Source organism: Andrena cerasifolii, chromosome 9 (assembly GCF_050908995.1).
Source record: "Andrena cerasifolii isolate SP2316 chromosome 9, iyAndCera1_principal, whole genome shotgun sequence".
Lineage (NCBI taxonomy): Eukaryota > Metazoa > Arthropoda > Insecta > Hymenoptera > Andrenidae > Andrena > Andrena cerasifolii.
The window spans coordinates 4,720,773-4,737,768 of NC_135126.1; the positions used below are offsets into that span (position 1 = coordinate 4,720,773).

A 16,996-nucleotide genomic window follows, 5' to 3' on the forward strand; every position below is an offset into this window, starting at 1 on the left:
GTTTGTATTGTCTACTTTATTATAAATAAACCGCCATTTTTCATTTTTCAACATTTTTCACATTCTGCTCGAAGTTGAGAATGTTTGTGCGCAGCCCTTTTTACCCACTGTATATACATTTTTCAGCAGTGAATTTTTGCAAAAATTAGATCCAGATATGACACTTAAGGGGGTATTCTCGTCTAGAGGGACGAGATCCTCTATTCTCTTTAAGGACGACCCACGACAAAATTACGCAATTTTTTACCGTTAGGCATTATCCACGTGTATTTACTAACATTTCAGTAACTTGTGAAAAAATTTCAGTCATATGTAATAATAATTAATGGAGATATGGGTTTTTCTCAAAACGCAGTTTTTCATGACGGTACACACGATATCTCAACTTCTAGTGGGCTAATCTGGTCGATATTTTTCGTACACCTTCAGAAAACATATAATTCTAGCCAGTAGCAGAATCAATGCGAAATAGTTTTTTTTCCTCAAGTTTAAGGCCGTCTAAAGACGAAAAAGGCACGGATAAAATGAGTTTTAAATTCAAAGTTTCGCCATTTTAGGAATTTTTAATTTATTTTCATAAATCTGCTACCGGCTATAGCCACACTCTTACTGATTAAGAGTCCTTTTGGTTTTTTCGTTTTCAGCGGAACAGTCGGAAAGTGTGTACCATGAGGCAACTTTTTTTTTGCCCACGCTTTACGAGATGACCCATATCTCCATTAATTATTATTATATATGGCTGCAATTTTTTTACAACTAAGCGAAATGTTAATAAATACGTGTGGATGATGTTCATCGGTGAAAAGTGTGTAGTTTTTTGTGCATCGCCCCTAAAGAAAGGCAAAAAATTGACCTTCTAGACGAGAATACCCCCTTAAAACATCATGGAAACTGAAAGGTTTACTTTTATAATCGTATCAATAGATGCAATTTAAAAAGCAAAATTTATAAATTGATTGTAAATGAAGGATTGTATATACTAATGTCAGACGTTTTTTTTTATCCTTTTCTAGATCCAATACTACTCTAATGTTTATTTTGTATGTGATAGTGCAAGCATGTGATGCTTAAGCACGTGCAAACTTACATCAACTAAAAGGTAATAAGAGGCTGTTTCTTCCAAGTGCACAGGACATTTTCCTCAAATCTAATAGTAATGCATAATAATACAAACCAACTACATGTATGCTTGATAATTGGCATGCAATCGCTGTGGCGAAGCATTTAATAATAAACATATTATCTTATAAAAAATGCCTTTGCCAGAGAATGTATAAATGGTAGCACGTAGATCCAATTCTTGCCACTATAATTGATGTGTGCTTAATACCTACGAGATATTATAATTTGTCAATTATGCCAAAATGACAAAGTTTTGTTATTTAACATTTACTATATGCATGATGTTAATTTACTTTTTATCATTCAAAAGTTTGAAATATCAATATATTTATTTGAAAAGATTATGTTAAGATTTATTATCAATATCGACACTATAATTAAGCTATGTATGTTGAAACTAATGATGTGGCGTCATGAAATAAATTCTAAAAAAATATGTAAATCCACATCTGTAGGCAACAAAAAATAGGTTCACGAGATAATACCTCGAATATAAAAATTGTAATAATGTTTAGAAGAATAGATTTTAGAAAGATAGAATACAAAACTACATCATTAAATTTATTTTGTAATATCTTTTTCTCAGCATTTAGATTTTTAATAATACGAGTTAATGTGTCATTTTTTATCGAGACTAAAACGTTCATATTTCATACAGGCCATTTACCACTATATTTACATATTGGATATTTATATTCATGCTTGAAAGACACATATGTACATATACATATACAGGGTATCTCAGCTAAAGGAGCCCACCTTTCTTCTTAATGACACGAGAAGTAATGTTTAAAGCATAATTTGAATGGTTCCGAAGGAGGAATACCGAGGAAGAAAAATTGTTTATAAAGGTCATTTTTCCAGTTTTTTTTTCAAGGTCATAACTCAGGCATGTTCGAATGCATTTTATTTCATCCGCTACAAGTTGCAATAAAAAAAGTAAATTCTTTCCTGCAGAAAAAATATCGGTGACCTCTAAAACAAAACTCGGAAAAAATAAACTTCAAAAACAAATTTTCTTTCACGGTGTTCCTCCTCCGGAAACATTCAAATTATGCTTTAAATATTTCTCGTATCACTAAGAAGAAAGGAGATATTTAGCTGGCCTCGTACAGCTGGGACACCGTGTATAGTACTAAACGATCTTTTTAACATTGAATTGAATAATAATTATTTGTAAATTTAGGTTGCAAAGATAGCGTACATGAATGTTTTAGAAACATATGTTGTTTAAGGAAGTTAATAATGACAAAAATTAGAAAAAGGTAAGAATTATAATATGGGAATAACACTAACACTGACAATATAATCGAATATACATATAGGATAGTAACATGTAACTATACAATAGCACAGAGGATCATTTAAAGAATAATCTTGCAAAATTGGCAACTATCTCTTTGTTTTTTTTTCGTAGGGTACATAAACACAGACATTCTGTTCAATAAACATTATTCTTGAAACGATGAAGGTACATACAACTATTCTGCAAAAGAACCTCAAAAAGGCAGAAGTAGAAAGAAAGAAAGAAGAGGAAGAAGTACAAAGATTGCTTGTGCATCCTGTATGTGAACCAACACAACGCAGATGCATAATAAACAGTGGATAAGAATTGCATCGCGTGGCATTTCAGCAGAAATACAGACCTTACGTGTGCCAAGGACCCAGAGAGAAACAGCCTCCTGAGCACTTAATAAACTTTGGCTACGATCGGCTGAAATGTGAGGTTCAGGCGAGTAGCTTGTGTCCTGGAGTGTGAGCGGCGACCAAAAAAAGTGGCACATCATTAGTACAAGAGAGTGATGCACGACAGTGATTGCCAAATTGTATCTCTTTCGCTTTTCCGTATTTGAATCTTTATTTGCTGTAGTTATTTTTACACGCATCTTTCAGTTGCACTTGAAAAAAGCGTACGAAAAAATTCCTAACTTCTCATGGTGGAGAATTCTGAATTTATATAATGAAACTACACTGTACTCGGAAAATCAAATATTTATAAGCTATTAATAAAATGTTACGGTATTACCATATGTTACATGTTTTTGATAATATCAGCATTTCTCATATGAATGTTATAATATCCAAAATGTAATATAGTTAAAACAGAAACAAATAAAAAATATTGGAATAAAATTTAAAAAAAAGGAGGTATAGGACGTGTGCATCTATAATGCCACTAAAAATGGAAAATAGTGTTACCATGTATAATTGAATAACAGTGATGGGATAAGGAAAAGGAGAAATACAAACCCTTTGTGCTTCTACTGGTTAACTGATTCTGAGTTGGTACAACAACATATCGCGCATAAATGAACAGAGTGCAACGGGTTAAACAAAGAAGCAACGTGATAAATAGACAACATCTAGAGACGGCATACAAAATATTTCATTGTTTGTCATTGAAAAAGACATCTTGAAATATTAGTCAAATAAAATTACCTTCGCAGGTAGTAGCTATTTGATATATTTTGCTGCTGCATATGATTACGTACATTTTGCTCTTATTAATAATGCATTTTAGCATTATTACATTCGCTATAATAAATTTTAGTATGCTACGTAGTTCATGTTATTTTTGACGTTCATAATGATAAAGGGTTCAGTCGGAAATAATGTGAGGTAAAGAGAATGGTATGATAGTTGCATTTTTAATGTGCAACACGTGTAATATCAATGTAATAGTGGCAAGGTAGAAATGTAAAAATACCAACTGAAATAAAGACATTTACCTTGATATTTTCTAATTCCGCTTGTGTAACTGTTAATTGCCGAAGTAGTTCTGCAACAGTGACCTTTGGTGGTGTTTGATGTGCATGCACAAGTATCTAGAATTACATATAACAGACGAGTATGTACATTAGTTTTCAGTTATAAATTTTGATAAGAAGATAATGTGAAAAACTTGTATTTGCACAGTTAAAATTATTTCATTAATTGCTTCTATTATTTTCTATTAAATAACACAGTTAAAAATACTTTGGGAATAAAACTATAAGCTTTATGCAAGCTTCAAAATGTTATACATTCAACATTTCATTACTGAAATGTATCTTACTTGATCAGCCTGCTCCATACGCGCCGCTTCTTGACCTTTGGCATACATTTTCAGGTACATTTGTTTATTCCTCTCCTCTTGTTCACTTAACAAAGTCTTTTCCTCAGCGAGTTCCGCTTTCACAGCCTCTAGTTCCGTTTCTAATTCCCGAGCTCGAGCTTCCGCGGCGTCAACACACGGTCTTACTTCACAATAACGCGTGTTTACTTCTGCCAATTGGTTCAATAAGCTTTCCACCTGTAATCAAGGAAAGTACGTCGTTTTGCTACTATTACCTGCGATTAAGTATTGAACTTATTTTAATCGGTCTAAGAGCATTCTGTAAAAATCTCTAAATTCATTTGTTTTCATAGAACGTATTGCTGCAGCATACTGATATTTAATAAAATGTATACCAATAATCTTGGGAGATCAGAAAATTATACATGCGCAGGGCAAAAAGAGTTAACACAGTGCTTAAATTTTATATTCTAAAATAACAGAATACCTATTGAAAATAGTTGTGTGAACTTAGGTTCAAATGCCCTTTTCTAAGTTTCTACTTATAGTAATGATTTTCTAACTCGTTGCATCTTGCAATTGAACAACTACTAAATACTTGATTGAAAAATACTTTTAATTCCTACAAATACAGCATAAGAACTCCAACGATTCTTACAGTATTTAGAATTGTCTGCCAGGATTTGCAATTCGGTGGGCATACCTTGTCATTGTGTTTCTGTTTGAGTTCCTGAAGTTCATCAACGTGCCTACGATGCATCTCCTCGATCCTGCTCTCGTACAAATTCACCAATTTACGTCTCTCTTCATCTTTATCTGGTGTTTCCGCAGTCGATCTGACGTACGTATCGGAAGTACTGTCCTCAGGAACTTTGTTAGGCGTAGTGGCGATATGAATGGTTTCTGGCTGCACCTCTGGCAGATAAACGGAATCCTTCGAGTGAACGGATCCGTCTTCAAAGTGACCCGAGTCCGCCAGAGAGGAAGGTAAATCAGAGTGGACTCGTTTCTCCGGCGTGTCTGGGCTTGCGACCTTTTGTAGCGCACCTTCGTCTGGCAAATCCTTGCTCGGCGATTCTGGCGAAAAAGGATTATTTTCTCGTACGGTGAGGGCATCGCTGCTATCCGTCCTCTCGTCCGGACTGTTCAGAGATGCTTTGTACAATCTTAGTTCCACCACCTCCTTCGTTAACCGAAAGATTTCCTGATCTTTCTCCTCGATCTCCTTTCGCGCTTCTTTCAGTAAAGCCTAAACAAAACAACATTTATTTTTCTTCTCTTTGGACACCTATGTTTGTAAAGAAAATTTTAGTTTCCAATTAAATGTCGATTATATTTAAATGTTGTGTCTTTTATTTCGAAGGTGTAATATACTTAATTTAATGATGCTAAAACTATGTATCAATTTCTAATTTTTAAACATCGGTTTACAGTATGGATTCATATGAATGATAAGGAATATTACTGGGAATGTGTAAAGTCACACTCGTTTTTACATAGTTTAAGTTTTAATAACTACTGACACGGGATGTGTGGCATCTCGAATATTCAGAAAGAATTTGAAACTGCTAATAACGTAAGTAATTTTTTCTTTTGGCAATGAAACGGTGCCGGGGGTGAAAACATCCCCTCAAAGAAATTGTGAGTTTTCATATTATCGTGAATATCTGCAAACCCATAAAAGATGTCAAAAAAATGTTTAATTCAAAGTTTTATGGATTTTGAGATCTTGCAATTTGGCGATAGAAGAATTCTCGAAAAAATTAATTTTTTTTAAATTTATTCCCATCATTTTTTTAAAAAAAAACATCACCGTATTGTAAGATATCAAAAACCACAAAACTTTGGATTAAACTTTGCAAGTGGAATAAAATTTATTTATATAAGCCTTATAGTAATCTGAATTATCGATTCGCGAAATGATCGGCAGGTGTAGTACATAGGTAGGGGAGGCCGGGGCTAAAAGTTCCGATTTCGATAAACCATAAAAATGACTGGAAAATAATGTAGTTATTCTCTTCACTATTGACTAATTTCTTGTTAAATTTATTATATCTTCTGATTTTACGCTTGTGTTTAATATATTGTAATAGGTTTCCCATAGAAAGTAATTTATTTGTGGCTGATCGAAGCGGAACTTCTTACCCCTACATGGGGCAAGTTGTTATCGCATTGGGGTAAGTTGTTACTATGATATAAGAGTTGCCTTTTAATGAAATATTTCATTTTCTAATGAAATAAAGCAGAATTTTATTAATAATGGTTATTTATGAAGGTTCGGACCAACAAAAATGTAATATCTTTAAAAGAAAACCAAAAGCGACAGTTTTTATTTATATTTACGCATAACTTCGATCGAAGTCGTGTCCCTTTCCGGCTTTCATTCATATGTTCGCATCTTAAAGGACAGCGGAAACAATTTATACATTTGCGGTAGGTCTGTGACGATAGCACCCCCAAATTCGAATTTTTGGAAAAACTCAACGGCATTCGTTTGTCCATCGTTTGCCCACGTTTGCCCATAAAAATTTTTTTTTTGCCCACCCTCCAAAAAAAGTTATGAACAAAATAAAAAATTTGTCTTCATCACTCACGATGAATTCATTTCAATTTTTTAAAAGAAGGATACGAATATACCCGATCTGGCCACGTTTGCCCACTCTCAGATTTCATTTGCCCACCCTCCAGAATTTAAATAAAAAATAAAAACCGCGAAAACATGGGTATAGATGAAGCGATCGCGTTAAAGTTCGATTATTCTCGAAAATATTATCAAAATCGTTCTTTCAACAGTGCAATTCGTTAGTTTAGATGTAGAAGAGATTTGCCCATCCATTAATTTCGTATGCCCACCCTTCAGAATCGAATTATTAATGAAGATAGCCAAGAAGTGCGGTACCCGTTAAAGCGATCGCGTTAAAGTTCGATTTTTCTGGAAAATATTATCAAAATCGTTCTTTCAACGATGCATATCGTTTGTCCAGATGTAGAAGAGATTTGCCCATCCATTAATTTCGTATGCCCACCCTTCAGAATCGAATTATTAATGAAGATAGCCAAGAAGTGCGGTACCCGTTAAAGCGATCGCGTTAAAGTTCGATTTTTCTGGAAAATATTATCAAAATCGTTCTTTCAACGATGCATATCGTTTGTCCAGATGTAGAAGAGATTTGCCCATCCATTAATTTCGTATGCCCACCCTTCAGAATCGAATTATTAATAAAGATAGCCAAGAAGTGCGGTACCCGTTGAACCGAATACCTTTCCGTTCGTTTTTTCCCGAATGAATTATCAAAATCAATTGTACTCACCGTAAAGGTTGAAGGTGTTTGGTGACATGTTATCCAAAAAATGTTGCACACACTTCTTTCTCACTTTATTGGAACGACACTTAAATTTGTATCGCTCATCGAACACTTCACACTTTTCACACATCTGCAGCATGTGCAGAATATCACCAGAGTGGTTTTCTAGTCATTTTTCACTAATTACCGCAATGATATCGCACAACGGAAAATAATATAATCTCACAGTTACTTCACAAACCGTAAATGAATGCACGGTCTTGCAAGAGTTGCGTCCGAACTCTGTAGCCGACTGACTTTCGTGCGTCGTTGGAAGGAATTCGAGGGTATCGCAGACATCTGTTTACGTTTCGGCACGTTCGATGACGACACGCAACGTTGATACCCTAAAGGGTAGCAGCGCCGAGTTCCACTGCCGAAACGTAAACAGATGTCTGCGATACACTCGAATTCTTTCCAACGACGCACTTCTTGGCTACCTTTATTAATAATTCGATTCTGGAGGGTGGGCATACGAAATTAATGCATGGGCAAATCTCTTTTACATCTAAACTAATGAACTGCATCGTTGAAAGAACGATTTCGATAATATTTTCCAGAAAAATCGAACTTTAACGCGATCGCTTCAACGGGTACCGCACTTCTTGGCTATCTTTATTAATAATTCGATTCTGGAGGGTGGGCATACGAAATTAATGCATGGGCAAATCTCTTCTACATCTAAACTAACGGACTGCATCGTTGAAAGACCGATTTTGATAATATTTTCTAGAAAAATCGAACTTTAACGCGATCGCTTCACCTGTACCCTTCTTTTCGAGGTTTTTATTTTTTATTTAAATTCTGGAGGGTGGGCAAATGAAATCTGAGAGTGGGCAAACGTGGCCAGGTCGGGTATATTCGTATCCTTCTTTTAAAAAATTGAAATGCATTCATCGTGGGTGATGAAGACAAATTTTTTATTTTGTTCATAACTTTTTTTGGAGGGTGGGCAAAAAAAATTTTGTTATGGGCAAACATGGGCATACGATGAACAAACGAATGCAGTTGAGTTTTTTTAAAAAATCGAATTTGGGGGTGCTATCTTCACAGACCTATTTGCGGCGGGGCAAGTTTTTACGGTAACAACGTGCCCCAAGTCACGGTAACAACTAGCCCCTACCGACACATGTAGCAATTTCAAAGACTATTCTGCTTATACATGTATTCAAACGATAAACACTATTACACCATGTTCTTAAATGTCATTTGATCCATAAGAACGATTCAATCTATAATATCGACGTTAAATAATTGAAATAGACCAAAAAGTAATGATAGAAAATTTTTTACTTATCTGGTACGCGACTAATAGCTCCTTGCTTACAACCACACAATTCGCTGTCGCGGACGCTATTATAGTGGGCGACAGAGTGGCGTGATCAACTCACACGGAAAAAATAATTTAAAGTACAACGCTCTTTTTATTTTGAAGATAGAGCCGTCGGAGCAACTTACCCCCGGAACTTTTAGCCCCGGTCTCCCCTACGTATGTTGTTACTGTGAAAGCCCGAATACGGTGAATGTTCAGAATTACCTGTAAAACCTAAGATTTAGCAATCAACGTTGATAAAAAATAATGCCGAAATAATGTTTCCACTGGGGAGTTAAAACCTCTTATCTAACCCCAAGCAACTCCGAAAGTCGACGCAGAGGAAAATTCGGAAAACTCTAGGAAAATCCACTCGTTCTGGATTTGCCTGGGTTAGATAAGAGTGCGTCAATGCGGGGTCTATATTTTTGAATCTATAGATAAATTAGAATTTATGAATCCGACGTTTACGGAAGCCGTGACCACCCTTGTTTGTCTCCCCTACTCATAAGTATTCCAACGGTGTACCATACTCTCCAGTGAGAAACATTATTCGGGCTTTTATCAACGCTGGTTGATAAATCGTTTTGCCGGCACTACTTAAGATTTACCGATACAGAGTTGAGCTTTTACAGTAATATACATGTACTCGACCACGTGAACTCGTCGACGGCAGTCGGCCAAGACGTACGTACCATAAGGATTCTCATATTCAATTTTCCAAAACCAACAGTTATTAAAAAAAAAAAAATTATTCGACACTTGCGACTTATTTCTGCAGAATAATTCATTTCATTCGCGATTGGGCCATATTTAATTATTCACTGACAAGTTCGGTTGTCTTTTTGTTAGATGCGCGCATGTCCGACGAATTTTCGAAATTGATGTTGTCGAAAACGAAGATCCGTAGCAAGGCAATTTATTCTATATTTTCAATTTATTTATACGCAAGAAATTAGCTTGACCTACCGCGTATATATGTATAAATGAAATAAATTACAGTGTTTAGTAGAGTTGCTAATTAAAGATCCATTCTTTCCACTAATAAAGACACCGTGGATACAAAGAAAAGGCGGAAGCAATTTGTTTCTCACCTGAAACTTTCTAACTTGTCTAGCTGCTCTTTGGGTAGGCGTGAGATACTGCTCGTTGTCACCGTTATGATTCGAACAATGAACAACGTATTTCCGCGATCTACCAGACCATGTGGTACCGTTGTAGGCGAATGTAGCATGATCACAGGCGCTTGCGGTACTGCAGGCACTTCCGTAACTTTTTACACTTTCCGCATCGCTGTCATCGGCGATTCCTATGCTCGAGCCTCCAGAGGCCGCGTGTCCAGCCCGCGGCCTCACCGGTGTCAATGATAGGCTCTAAAAAATAAAACACAACTCTATCGATCTCTGATAATTCAGTTATTCACTTCCAATTGAGGACCTTGCAGCAAGACGGGTGCAGCTCTATCTTTATCAACTTCGGGTAAATTGGAATAAACCAGTTTATAAAATTGTTGCTTCGATTTAACATTAAAAAGGGAACACCAATTGAAAAATATATTATTTTCACACAATTGTTTAATAGTTATTGAGTTGATAAGTTTTTCTTTCGATTTTTGGCGAATCTTTCAAATCTGGAGCTACCCAGAACAGTAATGGGTGCAGGTTCAAAACTTGCAATAAGTCGCTAATTTGTTATCGGATTTGCATGGAACGCGCGGCAAAGGATGTAGAATTTTTTTACGTATATTACGCGTCATGACTCAGAAACTGTCAAAAATGGAGTTGCACTCTTATAAATAAGTCGAAAAGAAGAATTCTTGTAACAAAAATGTGTAGAACTACGTAAATACTTATTGCTGAAGGAGGCTGTGTTTTCAAGGAAATCAGTTTTGAAAATTCCTTCGAGTAGGTAGGCGTGTGCTTCACTGAAGAATCAATTCCACTTTTGAACCGGCTCTCCCAAAAGCAAAGTCATATTTAAAGAAAAGTTATTCTACAATTTCGACTTATTTTTGCATGTGTTATATTGTCATGCGTTCAATATATTATTATACAAGGTAATTTGAAAAAGGGGTTACAAATTCTTAGTACTCGGAAATCACATATATATGAGTAAAAAGTTTTGGTAATTATTTAAAAAAGTCTACAGTCCTCCCCGATTTCGATGCCTTTGAAATATGTTGTGCGGGCGAGGGGTAATCATATTGTTCAGAATCATCTGAACAACTTTTTCTTATACATGTTGCTGTCGCTCGGCTTTAGTTTTCGAGATATTCGCAACAAACTGTGATCGGTAGTTAGTTTGGGTCAGATGGTTTAGCGGCCTCCGGCGAGGTCTACACATTTTTTAATCTTAAATCTCTCAAAAGTTGAACCATCTGACCCAAACTAACTACCAATCACACTTTTTTGCAAATATCTCGAAAACTAAAGCCCAGCGACGGCAACATGTATAAGAAAAAAGTTGTTCAGATGATTCTGAACAATATGATTTTGATCACCCCCACAACATATTTCAAGGGAATCGAAATCGGGGAGGACTGTGTTTTTGTAAATAATTACCAAATGTTTTCGTAAACATATGTTCCAATGATGACACTTGTCGAATTATGGAAGATATTCTGTGTAATTTCGACACTACTTACGTGTTTTATATGATCCCCGCCCCCCCCCTCCCGATATGAAGGAAAATTATAATACTGTATAAAAAAAATGCAAATGCAGTTAGTATCTAATACGACTTGTGCACACTATATGACGATTTCCTCGCCACTATTCCCTACTACGTTATACGAGGCCCTACCTACGGTATCGCTGTTCGTGAACGTACTGATAGTGTAACGAGAGGCCGTGTAATGATTAGTCCTATTTATATCATTTCGTATACCTGGATACTAATTGGATGTCACGTATACCTACCTCTATTGTAATCTTTTTATTTTTTATTTTATTCTTAATTTATCAAGACTGCTTTACTTATTTCTATGGGTGGTATGAGCTGTAAAACGTCTTTGTGACCCCTTTTCTGAAATACCCAAAGTTTGTTCTGTACAATTGGGACTGAAAATGCGTGGGATGTAATTACAGCCCCGTACACGGTTAATGTTAAACTATTAGTACCTACGCAGAGTGAAGATTAAAGGTGCGTACCGACTTGGCGAGGCTTGCTAGCGAGGCACGCCTCGCGGAATGGAGAGTCGGAAGACTACCTCGATCATGATCACTTTGTGCAAGGTGAAAAGGAACGGGGAATCCTCTCCGCGAGGCGCGCCTCGGGAGCAAGCCTAGCAACGTCGATACGCACACCTTAAGACATCTTCAAACATCATGCGCGCCATCAACGACGCACGACTATTTCTCGGCTTAGGTGGCTTGAGTTTGGATTTGGTCGATTTTTGTTAGTGAATCCTACACTTCGGTTAATTTCACTCCTTTCCAGAGGAAAATTCCTAAAAATTATTTGGCGCCGAGAACGTATGTAACCCCTTAAAGGTCTGCGCACACATATCCGTTCCGTGAAATTCGACTGTTTCTCCGTACACGTCAGTTCCGGGCCGCCAGTATTAGTGTTAAAAAAAAAAAAAGAAAAAGAAAAAAAAATATCGTTTGCATGCTTTACAATGGAGCAGCGCACACTTGTCCGTATCAGGGATGTCAGCAGATGTCAGTGTGGAACCCGTATCCGTTCAGTGAAACTAAAATTTGGTTACCATCAATATTTGAGCATTTGCACTGACGGAGTCCTGAAATCACTTGAAAGGGACGACCTTTTTTATGATGGTGAAAGGTTCTCCTACACAGTTGTCAGTGACATTAGGAATAACGGAACGGACACCGTACGGATACGTAACTGACACGGAACTGACTCGGAACTAACATGGAACTGACTCGGAACTAACACGGAACTAACACGGAACTAACACGGAACTAACACGGAACTAACACGGAACTGACTCGGAACTAACACGGAACTAACACGGAACTGACTCGGAACTAACACGGAACTGACTCAGAACTAACACGGAACTAACACGGAACTAACACGGAACTGACTCAGAACTAACACGGAACTGACACGGAACTGATATGTGCGCAGACCTTAAGGGTGGCCGAGCTGGCAAGAACAAAGGCCACAGCGACGATTCCTCAGCAGCTTTGTCGCCTTCTTCACAAATGGCACACATATGTGGACACTTGAAGAAGCCACGGGAAGATAAAACTCTCTCCTGGCATTTCGGCGGGAAGCAGAGTTATCCTGGAAGAGTTATCCCCTTACGGAAGGGGATGCAAGAGCATTCTCGAGCCAACTTTGCGAGTGGGAAACCCTGGATTGTCACGAGCAAAAAGTTTTCGCACTATTCCTATTGAATATTATTATGCTTCATGTGTAGTGTGTACCAATAGAGAGCATTAGAAAATTATTTCACATTGCGCATAATTAATTGAGTAAAGATAGATTTCAAATAGTTTTGAAGTTTAAAAACATCAGTTAACTGTGTTACTTGTGTTAATAAGAAAGATAAACAAAGACAAGTATTGAGAGTAGTTTTTATGAGAGTGATTTTTAATTTACACTGCTTCTATGAGTTTCCGTTTTACTCCTGATAGTTAGGTTACTGTTAAAAGTGACAAATATTATTCACTTCACAAATTCATTCAAACCATTATGTAACTGTGTACACTGCCAGGCGTGCATTAAGGCTGACATTCAAAGAAGTAAGCACAGACAAATTGTTAGACATTTTTATACCTGGCTGACCTAGGGGTGATTCGCCTCAGGTTTAAGCAGTAGCTTTCTTGCACCTTCAATGCGACGTATGCCTTGAAAGTAAGGTAAAGTCAAAAGGTCCATTCAGTGGAAAGACACGACAGAGAGATGAGACGCTTCTTTAAAGCCGAGGAGCTCGCTGCAATCTATACGGGGACAGTTTTCAAGCAGAAGCGTGTAAAAAACTCGACTAAAATCATTCTGTCGAAGACATTCTATTAAGAAACTGACAAACATTTACTAAACAATTGCAGATGATGTGTAATAGATTATTTTAATACCGATAAACGTATTGGTAGGTAACTTTTTCAGGTTGTACCTATAATAAAGAAAAGTGAAAAATAATGGCAGCATTGATTCTTTACTAGAATTTTGGGGGAGTGCATTGATATAAAATTGAGCCGTGTTTAGCAATTAAATTATTGTAGTTTTTATATATCTAGGGTTACCATACGTCGCGCTTTTCATCCCTTGTCCCGGGTGTTCCGGTCGGTTTAGAAATAAGTTCCGGTTTTCTTATTTCTTGATTTTTGACCGAATTCTACGAAGAAATTAAAAATAATGAAACACTTCTGAAGAAAGCTTTGTATACAGAAAAATATGACTTGGCTTCCAAATAGATTGTCGCCATAGTACTTGTAATTACTATTGTGTTTTTCATTGTATGTCATTTTTTATGCACTACAATGAAAGTACTCTTTTTTAAGACTTTACGTGCTGTCGCTTTTTTTTGCATGCTCCGGTTTGCTGGTGCAGAAGTATGGTAACTTTATGTACATTGCTGTGTCTATCGATTAGATTGCGTGATCGATGTTCGCGCGGACGTTTCATTTTAGTTTTTGTTTTGTTCGGATATGCGTGTTACCGCGTCGTGTGGTTGGCCTAGCACAGTGAGGGCCAGTTTACTGGCCCAACTGGCCCTCGCTGGCCTAGCACGTGACTTGTGCACAGATTTTTAACACTTTACCTATCTATTAATCGGTTTCCACGAGCCACGAGCGGTAGGTAAGTAAACCGTGTTAAGTTTACGATTCCAATAAATAATGTGTTTATTAAATACGTAAGTAAAATAAATGTCTGTATTTTAATCCATTGTCTAACAGGGCTGTGCTATTTTTATATCATATTATATCACCATTTATGGATTTCATTAATTCACAGATTCACACTGCATTGGATGATTCTCTATACATATATATTGTGTTTCTCTTTTACGTAAGTACGTTCCCATCGCTCTTACGCAAAGGGTGGTCTATTATTAGAAATATTACAACAACCGCGAAGGGGATTGTTCATCATATAAATATGAGTCGAAGATGTAGAGTATCATTTATTGATTTGGGATTTTCGTTTCCAAACTTACTTAGAAAAGTGTTCAGTACTGATGTAGCGGACTCTAGCAAAACCAGGTAACAGAATGCAAGAGGAAACGTAATGTAGCTGTAGAATATTTTTCGCCGGGCAAAACATCGTTTTTTGAGAAAATCGGTATGGAAGATGGAGTCGATTTTGTGTGCAGTGCATTCGTAATTTTTCCAACTGAGCGGATTAATGCCTAACTCAGTCAACTTTTATTGGATTCATTTGAAATTTTCAGGGAATATTCGTAATAAAATTATCTGCAGTTAAGCGTAAGTATTTTGATCGAATAATTCATCTAATCGTAACATTGAAAACACATGTTGATTTTTAATACCTTTTCTTCCAAAGCCCCCAATTTCTTCAAAAATTAATATTTTTTTTAATCTGTACGGTTAACTGAAGCTATTGTAATATACTTTAAGAAAACGTTCAAATTTTTCAATTCGAGGCAAACGTTGGAAAGTTACACGACCGCCCGTTTTGTTTTTTGCAGAGCCTAATCGTATGCTGTGGCCATACAATATTAGTTAAAAATATGTATTTTCAGTTGATAGTAAACATTGTTCGTAGAAAGTTACATTTCGTTATAAAAGAATGCCTTGAAAAAAGTCTTTATTTTGGACCGTCATAGTGGCTTCTCCCCCTTAAGCGTAGTGCTTAATTCGTTCAGTCTCTGACAACACATTTCAAAGTCAGCGGTTTGACATTATTTTAAACGTTCATAATATAGTTTTGTCTTGATATTTTATTGTATTGCATATTGATATATTTTGCCAATATGTACATACGTCAATGTTCCTAACTTGTATCTAATCCTTTATTCTGAATACACTATTGCACAATATGTACCCATTTTTTAAGTGTATCTAGGTATTACTATCAATTTTATCTTATTTCATTATCTATTTTATTTTAGTAATTAATTTACCAAAAGATAACTCGCTTCACGCCGATGCCAGTATTATTATAACTAGATATGTATTATTTTAAGTAAAAAAAATGTATGTAGGATTGATGTATAGGGAGGCTTGATACATTCTTATATTTCCCACGTAAAAAAACAAAAGAGAAGCGTACACAACAGCATAGCGGACGATTTGTAGGCCGCGTTAAGTTACGATTGATTCAAGCTAATTTATTAAAATTTTCGTGTTGAGAAACGTAAGTTGGTACTTCATCTATACAAGGCTTTTGTCACTGTGTATTGATTTGTATGAAATATCATTAATTTCACGTGAAAATAGATTCAATATTACACATATGTGCCAACACTTGTTGCTTTCAGTTTGAAGTTAAGTGTTGTTAGAATTATTGTTTAAAAATTCTACATCTGGGGAGGTACGATACATGCATTCAAGGGAGGTTTGATACACTTCGTTAAACGTTATAAACAGAGAAACGTAATATGTAAATATCAATAAAAATGTTAATGATATAAAAAGAAACACGTTATTATTACTGTAAATCTACATATTTTTATTTTAATGTTACGAACAAAGTATGTGCTTTGGCATATGTATATTTTATACTGAAAATGTATTTTTTCTGCATCAATCTACGACCATTTAAAGTAACATTTTCTTCCCACTTCTGTAGTTAAATACTTCTATTTTTACAACTAACAAATGATTACTGCAAATGATAATATAAACTGAAGCTTCAGTTTTATTCTCTTATGAAAAATTCTTTTACATATTTTAGTTTCCGAATGCCGTAATGAGTGGACTTCAATCTACTCGTATTTTGGAAAACCAATCATACTGCAATTATTGCGAATGTCATAATGTGACAAAATAAATTAAATATATGTGGCAGATACTTGAGACATGTGTAACATTTTTATGAGAAGAATATCCAATATCGTGCCTACTTTACTCATAATCAAAATAAATATTACTTATTTGTATTATATCTTACTAATACGTGCTTTGTTAAGTTTCCTTTTCAATTATTACTTATGAATACTACTCGTTCAGCAAACAAGGAACTACAAATATAACGAAGTGAAAAACTAATACAAAAGCTTCTTTTCTA

At 35.8% G+C, this 16,996-nt stretch overlaps 1 protein-coding gene and 1 long non-coding RNA gene across 6 annotated transcripts in view; one reads left to right on the top strand and one right to left on the bottom strand.

The window, feature by feature from the left end:
* The window catches only part of Qtc (GRIP domain-containing protein quick-to-court), a 33,027-nt gene that overhangs the window by 2,679 nt on the left and 13,352 nt on the right, over nucleotides 1-16,996 (bottom strand). For 3 of the 5 annotated variants that reach the window (XM_076820668.1, XM_076820667.1, XM_076820670.1), the window contains exons 3-7: nucleotides 9,928-10,206; nucleotides 4,881-5,426; nucleotides 4,178-4,414; nucleotides 3,852-3,947; nucleotides 2,769-2,870 (exon numbers count right to left, since the gene is read on the bottom strand). In XM_076820668.1, coding sequence (XP_076676783.1) covers nucleotides 2,769-2,870; nucleotides 3,852-3,947; nucleotides 4,178-4,414; nucleotides 4,881-5,426; nucleotides 9,928-10,206 — 1,260 coding nt within the window. Of the gene's footprint in view, nucleotides 1-1,087; nucleotides 1,331-2,768; nucleotides 2,871-3,851; nucleotides 3,948-4,177; nucleotides 4,415-4,880; nucleotides 5,427-9,927; nucleotides 10,207-16,996 lie in introns of all 5 variants that reach the window. The other 2 variants (XR_013086461.1, XM_076820669.1) reach the window with 2 other exon arrangements.
* On the top strand, nucleotides 2,111-3,116 carry LOC143373425 (uncharacterized). The gene is made up of 3 exons (XR_013086465.1): nucleotides 2,111-2,387; nucleotides 2,540-2,948; nucleotides 3,016-3,116. It is a non-coding gene; the product is annotated as an uncharacterized LOC143373425 (long non-coding RNA).